Consider the following 18,437-nt stretch of genomic DNA (forward strand, 5'->3'; position numbering starts at 1 on the left):
CAAAGTTTTTACAAGCCATGCCTCCAGAAATCCCCTTAGATGTTAATAAGATTTAATCTCACGCTTACCATTAAAGTTCAGTGTGGCTCACAAAAGAATAAACTGGACCAACTCCAGGAAATATATAAACAATTATCAGCAGTCCATAATTAGAACATACCTAAATTACATTTAAAAAATTCCTAAATTAAGTTTTCAATAATTCTTGGAAAGTCAGATAGTTAAATTTCAATCTAAGTTTTCCATCTGAGATGGATTTGGACAGGCCAACCAGACGGAAATTGCAACGACTTGACCTATTTTCAAGGTCATACAGTTTTTCTTCCAGTTTTCTTGTAAACTTCCCTGGTCATCCATAGTTTTTTGTGCTTAGTGTAGACCCTGCCCCTATGGCACATAAATGCTGACCCACTTAGATGAAAGCAGGCTATAAATTTATTAAATAAACTTACGCCTCAGTTGGCAAGAAGTAATTCAGAAAAGCTTAGCTTTCAGGCTGTATTGCTTCTCAGATATAAGTGGTGCTGATGTTATGTTGCTTTTGTATTAGATTTTTTGTATATTTCTACATTTTTATTTTATTTTATGTTTCAACATTTTTATTGATAATATACACACATTATCACAACCATAGTCAGGGGTCCACAACATGTCGCCCCAAATACTTCCAATCTTACAAACCAGTAATAGCATCCATCATCAATCTTTTAAACATTTTCTCCCCTCCTCCCTCCCAATCCCCCCATGAATCTCCCAATCGAGCCCTGTGTTCGTATAGGCTTGGTTGGTGTCTCTCCCCTTCCCTCCCTCCCCCTCCCCTCCTTCCCCCCTTCCCCCACCCCCCAAAAAAGGGGGCAAGTCAAGGGAGCTTGATCACCACTCTACATCAAAGAAGAACCATAGGTACAAATATATAATCTTGTGTCTAACATGTCAAATTCAAGAGCAGACTGCGACCTCGCGGGCTCAACGTATCTATGTACCCATTCCAAATTTGCATAAAGGCCTTTTTCTTCTTAGGGGATCCCCGCGCCTCTCTGGCCTCCCATGTGGCTAGCAAATGAATTTGATTCCTCCATTGCCAGTAGGACGGGGGATCCGGGGAGACCCAGTGTTGTAATATAGTTTTCTTGGCCACTAAACCTACTTTTCGACACCAAGTCCTTATTCCCTTATCCTTCATCCGAAACCCTGAATGTGTATCTAGAATATAGTGGTCCCAGGATCCCCTTATTACTCTTCCCGCTATTGTGGACATATACGTCTGGATTCGACTCCAGAAGGCTCTAAGCTTTACACAGCCCCACAAAGCATGATACAATGTATGTACTGTAGCGTTACATTTAACACATCTATCACTATTTCTGGGGTTTATATGTGCGAGTTGTTGTCTGGAGAAGTAAGCTCTCATAACTCCTCGGTATCCGCATTCTCTCAGCCTCTCATCTGCTGTAAGGGCTGGAATGCTTCTCAAAGTAGCTCTTACATCCCAATTCCCTAATTTCCCTCCTGATTCCCTTTCCCACTGTTGTTTGATGGACTGAAAATTCTTGGGCGTGGAGATTAGTGTTAATGCCCTGTGTATAGCCGACACTGTCGCCCCAGTAATCTCCAACTTTTGGAAAAAATCTCGCACTTTCTCCTCCACTTTCATCTGCAAAGCTGGTTGATCCAGACTTAGAATGTAATGTTTAATCTGGGTGTATGCAAACCTATCTCCCCAATGTGTGCCTAAGCTATTTTGTACCACCTCAAATTCCATCATCTTCCCTTCCCCATCCAGCATGTGTTCTACCCTTGAGATCCCCTGGGCTTCCCACCTAAGAAACGCCACATTCTCCCCTCCCGGATCGAAGTTCAAATTACCCCTTATAGATAATAATCCGGTAACTGTTGCCTTTCCCCCCATAAGTTTCACGAACCCTCTCCATGTCTCCCCTCAATGGCTGTAGTAACACACAATGTTTAAGACTTATAGGCAGGTTTCGCCGTTCTTGATGCAGTAGTGTTAAAGGGTCGTAGGGAGAGAAGTATTCTTGTTCAATCTCTATTGGGGTGTATTCACCTGCCTGGTTCACCCAGTCTCCTATATGCCTCAGTAAACAGGCATAATTGTAGCTGCGAAGGTCAGGTAAGCCCAGTCCTCCACTCTGCCATCCCCCCATCAAGAAGTGCATTTGCAATCTGGGCTTTTTCTTTGCCTAGCAAAATTGGCTAAAAGCCCTATTAACCTTCTTCAAGTCTTTCTGCAAAAGGCGGAGAGGCAGTGTTTGCATGGCATAGAGCCATTTGGGGAAAATCATCATACGAATTAAATTTATTCTGCCTCTCAAGGATATGGGTAGTCCTGCCCAATTACCAAGATGTTTCTTCGTGTCTGTTAATAGGCTATTTATATTAAGCGTGTATAGCTGCGTGGTGTCCATAGTCAGTCTAATCCCTAGATATTTGAATGAGTCCTTCGCCCAACTCAGGGGAAATTCCTGTCTCCATCCCTGCTTTACTTCTTCTGAGGAGGGTAATGCCTCCGATTTTAGGAGGTTCAATCTAAAACCTGCATAGTCTCCATATTCCTCGAACGTTTCCATTAAATTAGGAAGGGAGTTCTGCGGCTCAGTAATCATCACTAGTAGGTCGTCTGCAAAAGCTGCTACCTTAAATTGATATTTACCAATGGGCATCCCTTTTATCAAAGGGTTTTCTATGATGGTACGGATCAAGGGATCCAATGTCAGTACAAAGAGTAAAGGGGATAATGGGCACCCCTGTCTGGTACCTCGCCTTATCGGGAAAGACTCTGTCTCCAACCCATTGACCCGTATTGTGGCCCTCGGTGCGTGATATAAAGCTTTAATTGCTGATGTAAAACGTCCCGTGATCCCATATCCTTCTAACGTGGCGAAGAGAAACTCCCAATGCACTCTATCAAACGCTTTTTCTGCGTCAAAGCTGATAAGTAGCGCTGGTGTGTTATTTCTTTTTCTCATCTCTAAAGCCCCTAGAATTCGTCTTAGATTCTTAGCAGTTGTCCTCCCTTTTACAAACCCTACTTGTGTCTCATGTATTAGTTTTGGCAGCACTTTCACTAACCGATTAGCCATTATTTTTGCTAACAATTTCACCTCCACGTTTAACAGTGATATCGGCCGATATGATTCCGGAATCAGTGGATCCCTACCAGGTTTTGGTATAACTGTAATTTGTGCCCTAGAAAGATTCAACGGCAAGCGCTCTGCATCTATTATCTTATTAAAGTACTTAGTAAGCGTGGGAGTAATGTTCTTTCTCATGAGTTTATAAAATTCCATGCGCATCCCATCTGGTCCTGGGGCCTTCAACAGTTTCCCTCTCATTATTTCCAAATCTACTTCCTCTTCTTGAATTGGACTATTCAGCTTATCTCTTTCCCTTTGAGTTATGCCTGGGAGTTGTATTGTATCTAGGTAAAGAGAACCCTGGAGACCTTGATCTACTGGTGTTTTATATAATTGTTCATAGAATTTGGCAAAGATTTCTCCTATCATCTCATCCTGCCGTACCACCTGTCCCTGGCTATCTCTCATTTGTAGGATCCGCCCGTTTTGTGGCTTAGGCCTAGCCAAGCGGGCCAGCATGCGACCTGATTTATTACCATATCTATGTAATTGGAATCTATAATAGGTTTGCGATTTAGTCGCACGCTTATGCAGTAGCTCATTAAGAGCTACCTGCAACTCCAATAACTTAGTGCGTTGCTCAGGCTGAGGTGTCTTCCCATATGTCTGTCTCGCCCTGCAGATCATAGAACTCAATCTTAGTATTTCTCTATTTTGGGCCTTTCGGACATGATGTGTATGACTAATAATTTCGCCTCGAAGTACCGCCTTGGCGGCATCCCAGAACAGTAAAGGGTCAGTCTCGTGTTCCTGGTTTAAGGTCTTATACTCCTCCCAACTCTTCTGAAGCTTTTCACCCAACTGTCTATCTTTAAATAATTCCAGGGGGAACTGCCAGAATTTTTGTTTGGTACTTCAAGTAGGCACCTCTCACTCCATATATACCCAGGCATGATCCGAAATCATGTAAGGTCCTATGTTTGATGTAACCACCTGTCCAAACAGGTCTCTGGTGATAAGGAAATAATCTATTCTGGCTTGTGATGCATGAGCTCGGGAATGATGCGTAAAATCTCTCTCTGAGGGGTGAAGCATCCTCCATATATCTATCAAATCTACCATTTTCCCCAGTCTTTTTAATCCCTGGCTAGACGCTGCCACATCCCTCCTCTGTCCTTGGGTGCTGTCTATCGTTGGTTCCCATACTGTATTAAAATCTCCGCCAACAATTATAGGTGTCCCAGCATATTTCATCAGGTGTCCTATTACCGAATTATAAAATTTTTTATCATACTGATTAGGTGCGTATACATTGCAGATCACACTCTTATGTCCGGCTACTTCAAGCTCTACTATGACATATCTCCCCCCGGGGTCTATCGTGAGGGGTCTCACTGTTGTCGCCACTCCTTTGCGGACTAAAATCGCCACTCCCCCTCTTTTTTCCCAGCGCATTTGCAGCTATACACTCTTGTACCCACCAGGTACGCAGCTTAGCGTGTTCCTCCTGGCTTAAGTGTGTCTCTTGTAACACACATTCTATATCTTTGTAATTGCTGTAGAATTTTGGATCTTTTAATGGGTGAGTTGATCCCACCAACGTTCCACGTGATCATGGAAACTTAGTTGGTCTTCGTCTAATATTCCATGATTCCTTGCTCCTAAACCTACCCGGTGGGCATCCCAGCCACTGCCCTCCCGGGACAAACATTGTGTTGTACCCATAGTCTCATCTAGTGTTACTCCTTCCCTCCCTTTTACTTGAGCCCCATCCCCTACCGTATCCCCTTGTCCCTCTTTTAGTGTGTCCAGCTCCCTTCCCATTCCCCTCCTCCCTCCCCTATCCGTGTCCCTCCTCCCCTCTGCTCCCACCCGCCCCCTTATCCCCTCCTCCCCTCTTTTGGCCGTTCCCTGATAGGGAATCATCACGTATAGGCGCCCCCCAACCTCTCTCCCCCAATTCTCTATACACTTCTTGCCGTTTTGAACCCAGGGTCCCTCCTTCCTCCCAATGCGTCTGTTTTGTGTCTCCTTGTATCAAGGGGAGTGGGGAAACAGTAGATCCAACAGATTAATATATTAACATACACAGCCGGTCTTATAGCCAGCCCATATTCACACACATTCCTTACTCACTCCATTCTTACAGTCCTCCCTTCCCCTCCCAATCCATATACTTGACCTCCAGCTACCTCATTCTCTCAAACCTGTTAACTCTATAACAACTGTGGTAACGTCTTCTATTAGTCCTACCAATATCCCATGTACAGGTAATTACCAGACATAAGTGTCAATATATTCCATGTTGACTCCTTCCACTGTCTTTTGGTGTCCTTCTGCCATTTCTCAGTCCGGTAAACCTCCGCTCCGGTTACTCCTCTCCTCCTGTTCCATCTGATCCACAAACTCCTTGGCTTCTTCTGGCTTTTCAAAAGTGCGAGTCGTGCCCTCGTGCGTTATCTTTAAAGTCGCTGGATACATCAAGGTGAAGCGTTTCTTCATTGCAAATAATTTGGAGCAAATTGGCGAGAAAGCTTTCCTTTTTCCCGCCACTCCCACTGAGTAATCCTAGAAACAGATAATCCGTTTGTTTTCAAATGTTAAGTTTTTCTCTCCTCGTGAGGCTTGCAAAATCCATTGCTTATGAGCAAAGTTAAGTACTTTCAAGATGACCACTCGAGGACGGGAGTCCGTATCTCTGCGTGTTCCCAAGCGGTGTGCCCTTTCCACCCTTAGAGGGCCTAAATCAGGGGGAAATCTCACTTGCTCCGTTAGCCAGCGTTCCAGAGCTGATGTTAAATCCCTGCCCCCCAGCTTTTCAGGGAGGCCCACTAATCGGAGGTTGTTTCTACGGGACCTGTTCTCCAAGTCCTCTATCTTTTGTTCCAATGTCTCTACTGTTCGTAAAAGTGTATTCTGTGTCTCTTCCACTTCTGTTACCCAATCCTCCACCTCGCCGGTTCTAGTCTGGAAGGCAACACATTCGCGTGTGAGATCCTCCATTCTCGTCTGTAATTTTTCCAATTTCGTATCAATTGGTGTAAAGTGCCGTTCTAATAGATCTTCTAGGACCGCGGTCATCTCTGTTGTTATTTCTGAGACCCAGATCGAAGCAACTGTCGGGTCCGCGCTGCTGGGTGCGGCGGCCATCTTAGGGTCTGTTGTCTTTTGGCGCAGCTTATCTTTCTGCATCGTTTTAGACGCCATATCCCCTCGCTATCGTTCTAATAATTTCATGTCCGTAATCAGCTCCGGTTCCCCTTCCAGGAATGGATTACAGCTAGATAGAATCGTGTTTCAATTCGCGCGGGGGAGAGGTCAAGCGCCGGAGAAGCGTTCAGGTGCTACCGCTTTCCAGCATGGCGTCACGTGATCTAATTTTTTTTTAATTTTATTTTATTGAGGTTAATTTTACAGCAGGTTGTTTAAAAGAAATGATTAAAAAAGGCACTTATCTTTATTAAGGTAACATTGAGGGGCATAATCGAACGGCGCCGGCCAAATAGCTCACTGGCCTTCTTTGGGGCCGGCACCATAAGTGGGCGGAGCCAACCGTATTTTTGAAAAAGATGGCCGGCCATCTTTTTCTTCGCTAATACAGTTGGGCCCTGCCAAATGTCAGAGTTCGCAGGGTTTGAGATAGCCGGCATCGGTTTTCAGCCATAATGGAAAATAATGTCGGCGATCTCAAACCCGGCCAAATCCAAGGCATTTGGTTATGGGAGGAGCCAGCATTTGTAGTGCACTGGCCCCCCTCACATGCCAGGACACCAACCGGGCACCCTAAAAAATAAAAATAGCTCCCAGGTGCATAGCTCTCTTCCCTTTTTTATATTATTATTATTATTATTTATTGCATTTGTACCCCACATTTTCCCACCTATTTGCAGGCTCAATGTGGCTTACAAGCACCTGTTATGGTGTTACAGGAAGATTCTGGATGAAGAAAGAAAAGGTCTAAGCAAAGTTATAGAAAGATAAATATCTGAATAGGTTGTTTAGCCCCCCAAATCCCCCCAAAACCCATTCTCCACAACTCTACACCATTACCATAGCCCTAAGAGGTGAAGGGGGGCACCTACATGTGGGTAAAGTGGGTTTTGGGTGGGTTTTGGAGGGCTCCCATTTACCACCAAAAGTGTAACAGGTAGGGGGGGGATGGGCCTGGGTCCTTCTGTCTGAAGCGCACTGCACCCACTAAAAACTGTTCCAGGGATTTGCATACTGCTATCAGGGAGCTGGGTATGACATTAGAGGCTGGCAAAAAAGTTTTTTTTGTTGTGTTTTTTTTGGGTGGGAGGGGATTGGTGACCACTGGGGGAGTAAGGGGAGGTCATCCCCAACTCCCTCCGGTGGTCATTTGGTCAGTTGGGGCTCCTTTTTGAAGCTTGATCGTGGAAAAAAAAAAGGGACCAAGTAAAGCCGAAATGCTCGTCAAGCCTGGCTTTTTTTTTCCATTATCAGGCGAAGCCGGCCATCTCGTGAGCACACCCCTGTCCTGCCCCCGTCCCGCCTTCACTACCCTCCCGACACGCCCCCTTGATGTTTCGCCGGCTCCGCAACAGAAAGCAGTTGAACCCAGCCAAAATCGGCTTTCGATTATACCGATTTGGCCGGGTTCAGGAGATCGCCGGCCATCTCCCGATTTGTGTCGGAAGATGGCCGGCGATCACTTTCGAAAATGAGCTGGATAGTTACTTTTGTGCCTTTATAAAATAGACTCCTAGACCCTGCCCCTATGGCACATAAATGCTGACCCACTTAGACGTAAGCAGGCTATAAATTTATTAAATAAATTTACACCATAGTTGGCAAGAAGCATCAGTGTGAAGAAACTGTTTTGCTATTGCAGTGAGCACTTGTTGCAATTTAAACAATGTACTGCGATAGAATTTCTGACTGTTGGGAGTCCCTCCAACTGAAATTCACTGCTGCATGCAGATTTATGGTGATGACTGTGTTGATGTGAATATTGTGCGTCGCTGGTCCAGAAAAGTTTGTGAACCAGAAAGGTCTGATTTGTATGATTAGAACTGAAGTGGGTGACCTGTGATGGGAATAGACAAGTCTGAGAGATGTTGACAAACTCGTACAGGACAATAGGAGGATCACTTAAAACTTTGAACGATTGAGAAGAGTTCATAAGCACAAGAAGCAAATTTTGTTGCAACATGAAAATGCTAGGCCTCACAGAGCATGAAATACCACAGAGGCAGTTGTGAAGTTTGGTCTTAGTCTTATTACATTAGTCTTGTGGTTCAGTTTTTCCTCATCAACATCACAAAAATCTGTTGTAACATAAATGAGCAGTTCAGGAGTGGAAGACGCCAAACACAATCTCTAGTGGATCAAGAAGACTTTTATTATCCAATAATTACAAAGCTAGAATATAGACAAAATTGAAACTGAGGATAAAAATCAAAAGTAACAAAAGATCATTATTATAAACTTAGCTATTAAAAAAAAAAGATGAGAAAAGGAGAGCTCCTCAGAGTCCTATGTTTTTTAATGTTTTTACAATACAGCACAATGGGATCAAACTCCACTCTCCTTAACACCTTATCTTAAAATGTATCTGTTAATTCCAGCAAACTAAGATGGAAAGCAAAATACAGTACTCAGTGTGGAGAAAGACTGCATATCCATAGAACTTTTAAACTTAGCTCATATAGAGGCTTATTTTCAAAGCACGTAGACTTACAAAGTTTGTAATTCTAAGTGCATTGAAAATGAGCCCCTTGGTATACATAACTGTTTCTCTTCTACACAATGTTAGCTTTTCAAAGAAGTAGAATTTTAAGAGAGAGATTGGGCAGAGAAGACCAAGTCCATGTGGTCCTAAAATGTGTGAGCAATACTCCATTTGTACTGTTACAAGGATTGATGATGGATCAGGTGTTTAAGTTTAGTCAGTCTATAAACTGTACCTCGATCAGTGTTATACTCATGATTACATGTCTCTGTTTATTAAGATACATTGGTCAGACTTCAATAATGTTTAAAACTCAAATTATTCGCATCACCATTGTGTTACTCATAACAAACTAGAGGAGCCTTTGGTAAAACACTGCTTGGATAATTGACACTCTTACTAATTTGAGATGCACAATTATTGATCAGATCCTACTTGCATCCAGAGATGAAGACATCCATAAACCTGCATGGTGATTAAAACAAAGATGGATATATACTTTGAAGACAATGAAGCCTTTGGGGCTTAATGCTTAAATACAATGGAGCACTTTTTTCTAATAATGTTTGACTGAATTTTGTTTGAAAGAGTGGTAACATAAGAACATAAGCATTGCCATACTAGGACAGACTGAAGGTCCATCAAGCCAAGTTTCCAACAGTGAGTGGCCAATCCAGGTCACGAGTGCCTGGCAAGATCTCAGAACAGCAAAATAGATTTTATGCTGCTTATCCTAGAATATACAGTGGATTTTCCTAAGTCCATCTTAATATTGTCTTATAGACTTTACTTTTAGGAAATTATCCGAACCTTTTTTAAACCTTGCTAAGCTAACTGCTTTTTACCACATTCTCTGGCAACAAATTCCAGAGTTTACTTACTCATTGAGTGAAAAAATACTTTCTCTGAAAGTTGAGCACCATTTTGTTTCATTGGTTCAGGCAGTATGCTATATAATGATAGTCTCCTCTAATGCAGGTTCTGGCAAAACAAGGGGCCCTTGTCAGCAGCCAGTACTATTTATCCTTCAGGACAAGTGAATTTTGAGTTTGTTTACATGAAAAAGTTTAAAAGCTTGTATATTGCAAGACTGATTCAGCAGTGGTGCAAGCTGGTTCAGCATTTTGAGACTAGTACACTGCTGAACATACATTTAAAGACCCCTATGGGATTTTTTTTGAAAGATTATTTAATAAGCTAAATTTGAAAGCTCTACTTAGGCTCAGATATGAAATTTTATCTGAGTCTTTCTCCATATTGAGTGTTATGTTTTACATCTTACATACAGCTCAGACTTAGTGACATGCAATTTACATCTTTTTTTTCCCAAAATTAAAAGAATACCTTCAGGGGCATCTGTTCGACTCGAAGACTGAGCAATTGGTTGAAGAGACAAGATATGCAATTATTTTATAACTGCTCTCAAAATCTTGTCCATTTATTGGCAGAAATGTGTCAAATAGTGGCAACTAAGTCGAAAAATTAATAAAAGTACAAGTTTCAAACATTTTTTTTTATTCATTATAATATCTTCATTTAAACAAAACTTACGGATTTGGAGGCAGTACTTTTCATTTAACCCTTGTAAATGACTTTCACCCTTACAATAAGGCTTATGGAGATTAACCTGCTGAAGCAGTAGATACAGTGCTGGCTACCGTTCTGGTCAGGCTGGATGGTCCATGCTGTTATTTACTGCGTTACTAAATTATTGTATATGTAAGTTGTAAACCACTTGGAATGTCATAAGAGCAGACTACAAAATCTTTTAAATAGACAAGCTTAAGTTTAGGCCCATGTATTCTGCGGCCCTACCTAAATAGATAGAACCACAGATTCTCTGAGGACAAGCAAGCTGAAATATTCTCACACATAGGTCGGCGATCCGCGCCGGCCCGGGAATCGGCATAAAAATAAAGCAAAAACAAAGATTTGCCAGAGCCTTCTGGCATGTGTGCAACAACACACTGCGCATGCGCAGACTGACTTCCTACCCTTTGCGCGTACCTCAGTTTTCTTTGTTCCGCGTGAGGAGCAACAGCTTTTTCTGTGGCTCCTCTCTTTGCCCAGGAAAGAGCCTTCTCAGTTTTTTGAGGAAAGGCTTTCCCCTTATTTTTCATTAGTTTTGTTTGGCCCTGTTGAAGTTTCCTTTCTCTTTGTGCCTTTTTTTTTTTCTTGGCACAATCAAGCCGTTTGATTTCACCGGTGCGGTTTTTCCTTCCATTCATTGAGGGCTCCCAGCGGCTTCAAATGTACTCAGTGCAACCACACCATCTCGGGCACAGATACCCATTCCTGGTGTATCCAGTGCCTTGGGCCCGATCATAGAAAAGGACCCAATTGGCTCAAGAAGCCTGGAGACAGAAACTTTTTGGGACTTGGTCCGGTCCGTTGACATCGGCATCGGAACTGAGGTCGGTGGTATTGACTTCAGGGGATGCATCAATGTCGGGAGCTCTGGGGCGTTGAGGGATTCAGCACCCGAAAAGCATCGGCGCCGGGAAGACCGCTTCCCTTCCATACAGGAGGTGCCGACGCGTCAGACTCTTAGCAGTCCAGTTCCTGCTCCTGAGCCTCAGCAGACTCTGCCACCGACTGCTCCACCGGCCCTGCAGTCTTCTCTGATGGCGGCTATCGATGAGTGCATCGGGGCCCAGCTTTCAGAGCTTCTGGAAGGGCTGCTGTGTCAATCTGCTTTGGCATCGGGGCTGCTTGTGCCTGCCCTGCAAGCGGCACCGGTATCGGCTGCCACCCAGGTCGACTCCCCATCAACATCAGTGGAGGAAGCTTCACCGCAGTCCATGCGGGCATTGATCCCTCCACATTGCCATAGGTCCTCAGCATCAAGACAGGCTCAGTCTTGGAGGTCCCTGAGGGAAATGCTTTCCAACACTGAGGAGGAGCGCTCGTGGGAGTCAGAGGAAGATCCCAGGTACTTTTCTTCCGATGAGTCCTTTGGGATTCCCTCTGAACCTTCCCCTCCACCTGAAAGGAGACTGTCTCCTCCTGAGGGTCTCTCCTTTTCATCGTTTGTGCGGGAAATGGCTGAGGCCTTTCTGTACCCTGTTGATGTAGAGGATGAGCCCAGGGCTGAGATAATTGAGGTCCTGGACTACACCTCTCCACCTAATTAGGCAGTAATGACTCCTTTGCGTAAGGTACTCTGGGAAGTCCTTATGCGAAACTGTCGTTCCCTCTGTCTGGCCCCATGATCCCTAAGAAGACTCTCTTCAGTCGTGGACAATCCGGCCCAATTTGACCATGGGACGACCATTTCAAATTCCTCACCCACAGAAAGTGCTGACGATGGATGCATCTCTCCTGGGGCGGGGAGCTCATATAGATGGGCTTCACACTCGGGGAGCCTGGTCCTTCCAGAAAACAGGTCTTCAGATCAACCTCCTGGAGCTCCGAGTGATCTGGAAGTCTCTGAAGGCTTTCAGAGATAGGCTGTCCAACCAAATCATCTTGATTCAAGCAGACAATCAGATTTCAAATTTACTACACCAACAAGCAGGGGGGCACCGGATCTCGCCCTCTGTGTCAGGAAGCCGTCCAGATGTGGCTTTGGGCACGCCGTCACGGCATGTTTGTCCAAGCCACTTATCTGGCAGGCGTAAACAACAGTCTGACCTACAGGCTGAGCAGGGTAATGCAACCTCACGAGTGGTCACTGAATATGGGCGTTGCCTGCAAGATCTTCCGATCATGGGGGACCCCCTCAGTGGATCTTTTTGCCACTCAAATCAATCACAAAGTCCCTCGGTTCTGTTCCAGGCTTCAGGCCCATGACAGACTAGCTTCAGATGTCTTTCTCCCACATTGGGAAACAGGTCTTCTGTAAGCGTAGCCTCCCATACCTCTAGTAATAAGGACTTTGCTGAAACTCAAGCAAGATCGCGGAACCATGATCTTGATCGCACCCTACTGGCCACATCAGATTTGGTTCCCTCTTCTTCTGGAATTGTCCTCCAAAAAACCGTGGAGATTGGACTGTTTTCTGACCCTCATCATGTAGAATGAGGGGTCGCTTCTACATCCCAACCTCCAGTCTCTGGCTCTCATGGCCTGGATGTTGAGAGCCTAGAATTCGCTTCCTTGGGCCTTTCAGAGGGTGTCTCCCGGATCTTGCTTGCTTCCAGAAAAGATTCCACTAAGAGGTGTTACTCGTTCAAATGGAGGAGGTTTGCCATCTGGTGTGACTGCAAGGCCATAGATCCTTTCTTTTGTCCTACACAGACCCTGCTTAAATACCTTCTACATTTATCAGAGTCTGGTCTCCAGACCAACTCCGTAAGGGTTCACCTTAGTGCAATTAGTGCTTATCATCAGTATGTAGAAGGTGAGCCTATCTCTGGACAGCCTTTAGTTCATTTCATGAGAGGTTTGCTCTTGTCAAAGGTCCCCCCAGTCAAACCTCCACCAGTGTCATGGGATCTCAACGTCGTTCTCACCCAGCTGATGAAAGCTCCTTTTGAGCCACTGAATTCCGGCCATCTGAAGTATTTGACCTGGAAGGTCATTTTCTTGGTGGCTGTTACTTCAGCTAGTAGGGTCAGTGAACTTCAGGCCCTAGTAGTGGATGCATCTTATACTAAGCTCCATCACAACAGAGTAGTCCTCCGCACGCACCCTAAGTTCCTGCCGAAGGTGGTGTCAGAGTTCCATCTGAACCAGTCAATTGTCTTGCCAACATTTTTTCCCCGTCTTAATGCCCACCCTAGCAAAAGCAGCTTGCACACCTTGGACTGTAAGAGAACATTGGCCTTTTATGTGGAGTGGACGAAGCCCTTCAGACAGTCCACCCAGTTGTTGCTTTTGATCCCAACAGGAGGGGAAGTCACCGGAAAACGCACAATCTCCAGTTGGCTAGCAGATTGCATTTCCTTCGCTTATGCCCAAGCTGGGCTGATTCAAGCGGGCCATGTCATGGCTAATAATGTCAGAGCCATGGCTGCGTCAGTGGCTCACTTTAAGTCAGCCTCCATTGAAGAAATTTGCAAATCTGCAACCTGGTCTTCAGTCCACACATTCACATCATACTACTGCCTTGAGCAGGACACCCAACGCAACAGTCGGTTTGGACAGTAGGTACTGCAGAATCTGTTTGGGGTTTAGAATCCAACTCCACCCACCTAGGCCCGTTTTTATTCTATGCCAGGCTGCACTCTCAACTAGTTGTTTATAGTTTCATGTTAATCTCTGTTATGTCCTCACCGTTGAGAGGCCCAGTTGACCAATGTTTATTGTTTTGGGTGAGCCTGGATGCTCGGGATACCCATGTGTGAGAATATTTCAGCTTGATTGTCCTCGAAGAAAGCCAAGATACTTACCTGTAGCAGGTATTCTCCGAGGACAGCAGGCTGATTATTGTTGATTGTTGATTGTTGTTGTTGATGCTTTTAGCCTTAACTGAGATGCTCTTGTGGTGGGCGGGAAGTCAGTCCGCGCATGAGCGGTGCGTCGTTGCACACGTGCCAGAAGGCTCTGGCAAATCTTTGTTTTTGCTATATTTTTATGACGATTCCCGGGCCGGTGCAGATCGCCGACCCATATGTGAGAATAATCAGCCTGCTGTCCTCAGAGAATACCTGCTACAGGTTAAGTATCTTCGCTATATCGGCCATAAAGATAAGCTGATAAATCCCCTGCTTATCTTTATGTAACATCTGGGTCTGTGAACATTGACCCCAATGATAATAGTGGGGTTTAAATTTTACTTTTGAGCTTGGATTTCTTGCCTGTACATCCACACTTTTTCCTTTAAATTTTAGATATGAAGCCCCCCAGGTTGCTTTAAACAGTGGCATCATGCTGAGAGAATGTATCCGACATGAGCCACTTGCCAAAATCATCCTCTGCTCTGAGCAGTTCCAAGACTTCTTCAAATATGTAGAAATGTCAACATTTGACATTGCTTCAGATGCCTTTGCTACATTTAAGGTAGGTTATTTAATATATGTATGATATTTATCTAGTTTAAAATAGCGCACCATGCTTACAAACATCTGATTTGGGGATGTGGGTGACCTTTGTTTTAATTATCTTTAAACATTTTCTAAAAATGAAGCTTTAGAGAATAGGTTTCTTAATTTGGATTTAAAGCAAAGCATCTTAAATCTACTAATTTACTTTATTTTGAATAGGAAGCAGGATATTTGGAATGCCTCATGTGCAGTTGCCATGACACATCTATTGGGGGATAATTTTAAAAAACAGTATACAAGGTATGGAAAAGTAAGACTCAAAAAATATATCAAAATACTACACTTTCCTTGCACTAGAATGATACAGAAAAATCAGTGTGTCATACTGGGATTATAAAATGGAGGAAAAAGAGCCTCACAGAGCTCCTGGACAATATAGCTGTCTATTAGAGCTAAAACGGATCTTAAATTGATCCTCTGTTCATCATTGGCTCTGAAAAAAACCTCCAAATTAGTACTACCACAATAGTGACAAATATAATGGTTCCATTCAATTGTTGCCCCACAAAATATTGGAACTAAGTGTAAAATAAACACTTATCTATAACGCTAGAAGACTTCAAACACTCTTCTTAAAGCGCTCCAAGCCAACGTGGCCAGCGTTTCGTAAAAAACTGCTTCAGGGCTTAGATAGCGCTAATTTTCTAAAAAAGAGAAAGACATTCTAATTATTCATCACTATGGTAGTAAAACAGTATTCAACTAATTTTGACAAACTTGCCCACTCACATGAAAACCGCTGTAGCGGTAGTCTCCTGCATTCAGCATTGCGATTACTACAAAATGGCTCCGATTTATACACAGTGACGTCAGACGCTGTGCCGTGGAGCAGCCAATCATCTGATGGCAGTACTAGAAGCTTTAAAGGTGTACTGCCATTCGCAACAGTTTTAAAAGAAATGGCACCATTCAACTTTTGAATTGAGCCCTACAGGTTCTAGAGACTGCAAACGATAAATCCACCTCTGCTCAAATTGTAGCAGCAGACGGCGGAGATCTCCCCCTCTCGGAGATCTCTGAATGCATTGCAAAATAACACATTTAAAGTCTTTGAATTCATGTGCTTTTTGTTTACAATGTGTAACCAATGGTGAACCAATCTTTTCAGTATGTATCGCACTTCTATGTTCAATTAAACGTGTGATTAGTGTCCGAGATGGCTGTCCTACATAGATTTTATTGCAAGGGCATCTTAAGGTGTATATTACATTCGCAGATGTACATGTTGACAACGATGTTAATTTATATATCTTATGGTCAGCTGGATTAACAAAAATCCCGGTTTCATCCATAATGTCACAAAAATTACAGTTGCCACATTTGAAGTGTCCATGGGCATTAGAAGTCTGAAAAAAATCTTCGGTGGAAAGCACTGCTGGGCATAAGGATTCTTTCAGATTTCTGCCTCTGTTGTATGCAATTCGTACACGAGACTTTCTGAAGATGGAATGTGATTGAATTAAAAGCCAATATTTCTTAATACTTTTGACTACTTGAGGTGTACTTGCAGTATATTGTGTCACAAAAGTGAAAACATCTTCATCTGCATCCTTTGGAATAACTCTAGGTGTTAGAAGTGAATCTCTATGATTATATTTCGCTCTTCTATACGCTGTGTGTACGACCTGTTTAGGATATCCACGTCGTAGTAATCTAGCAGTCAAATCTTTTGATTGGTGCCGAAATTCATAATCATCTGAGCAGACCCTACGATACCTTAAAAACTGTGAAAAGGGTAAACTGTTCTTAAGTGTACTGGGCTGACAGCTGCCATAAGCAAGAAAAGTATTTCTATCTGTTGTCTTGTGAAAAACTGTAGTCTTAAAGTTTTTCCCTGTGTTTAAAACCTGAACATCAAGAAATGAAACATTACTTAAATTTGCATGCATGACAAAATGGATACGTGGATGGCATTGGTTTAAATCTTCTACAAATTGGGTTAATGTGTTGATGTCACCATTCCATAATAGAAAGATATCATCAATATATCTTACCCATAAACTAACCTTATCATATGCCCGTAAAGTGTAGACATATTTCAATTCAAATGCTCTCATAAATAAATTTGCTACTGAGGGAGCCATCGTGGCTCCCATCGCAACGCCCGATGTTTGTTGATATATGATGTCTTCAAATTGAAAATAATTCTTTTTCATGGCTAACGTAGCTAGAGATATGATGAAAGAAGTAGTAACTCTACTTGATGGTCTTCTGTCTAAAAAGACTTTCAATACTTCTAACGCCTCATCTTGTGGAATGACAGTATATAGTGAGGTAACATCTAGAGTAGCCATTAAAGATTTTTCTGCAAGGTGACTGTTAGCTTCTAGTTTCTGTAGAAACTCTGTTGTGTCCTTTATATACGATTCACCTTCAGTGACAAATGGTTGCAAAAAACAGTCAACAAACATAGAGAGCGGCTCTAAGACCGAGCCTCTGCTGGAAATAATTGGTCTTCCTGGTGGATCCACTAACGTCTTATGGATCTTGGGCAAAATATAGATTACTGGAATTTTAGGGTGAGTGGTATTAAGAAAATTGTACTCCTTTTGCGTCAATAAACCTTCAGCATAAGCTTTACTGGTTAAGGAGAAAATATGTTGTTGTAACTGACTGGTAGGATCTCTGGCTAATGCCACATAATCAGTGGGATTGTGAAGTTGCCTAAGAATCTCAGCTTTATATTTATCTGTGTCTAGAATCACTATGGCTCCCCCTTTATCCGCTCTCCTAATAACTATTCCTGAATTAGACTTGAGAGAAATAAGAGCCTTGTGTTCTTCAAGTGTTAAATTGAATTGCTTGAACTTATTCGCATTTTTGGTGATTTTATCAAAATCTTGCAGAATTAAATGTCAGAATGATTCTAAAAGCGGATTCATCGGTCCAGGGGGAGACCATTTAGATTTACGTTTCACTACAGAAATATCAACGCACTCTTCATCCACGTCAAAAAAATGAATCTTCAATTGCAAAATTCTTAAGAACTTTTCGAGCTCAATTCTTAATTGAAAAGGATCGTGAAAGTTGAATGGTGCCATTTCTTTTAAAACTGTTGCGAATGGCAGTACACCTTTAAAGCTTCTAGTACTGCCATCAGATGATTGGCTGCTCCACGGCACAGCGTCTGACGTCACTGTGTATAAATCGGAGCCATTTTGTAGTAATCGCAATGCTGAATGCAGGAGACTACCGCTACAGCGGTTTTCATGTGAGTGGGCAAGTTTGTCAAAATTAGTTGAATACTGTTTTACTACCATAGTGATGAATAATTAGAATGTCTTTCTCTTTTTTAGAAAATTAGCGCTATCTAAGCCCTGAAGCAGTTTTTTACGAAACGCTGGCCACGTTGGCTTGGAGCGCCTTAAGAAGAGTGTTTGAAGTCTTCTAGCGTTATAGATAAGTGTTTATTTTACACTTAGTTCCAATATTTTGTGGGGCAACAATTGAATGGAACCATTATATTTGTCACTATTGTGGTAGTACTAATTTGGAGGTTTTTTCAGAGCCAATGATGAACAGAGGATCAATTTAAGATCCGTTTTAGCTCTAATAGACAGCTATATTGTCCAGGAGCTCTGTGAGGCTCTTTTTCCTCCATTTTATAATCCCAGTATGACACACTGATTTTTCTGTATCATTCTAGTGCAAGGAAAGTGTAGT

At 43.0% G+C, this 18,437-nt stretch overlaps 1 protein-coding gene across 1 annotated transcript in view; it reads left to right on the forward strand.

The window, feature by feature from the left end:
• Positions 1-18,437, forward strand: part of LOC115458895 (calcium-binding protein 39-like) — a gene marked incomplete at its 3' end in the record, with an annotated part of 189,161 nt that overhangs the window by 106,898 nt on the left and 63,826 nt on the right. Inside the window, exon 5 of the mRNA XM_030188736.1 lies at positions 14,562-14,730. Coding sequence (XP_030044596.1) covers positions 14,562-14,730 — 169 coding nt within the window. The remainder of the gene's footprint in view (positions 1-14,561; positions 14,731-18,437) is intronic.

The sequence above is a fragment of the Microcaecilia unicolor genome, unplaced genomic scaffold (genome assembly GCF_901765095.1).
Source record: "Microcaecilia unicolor unplaced genomic scaffold, aMicUni1.1, whole genome shotgun sequence".
NCBI lineage: Eukaryota > Metazoa > Chordata > Amphibia > Gymnophiona > Siphonopidae > Microcaecilia > Microcaecilia unicolor.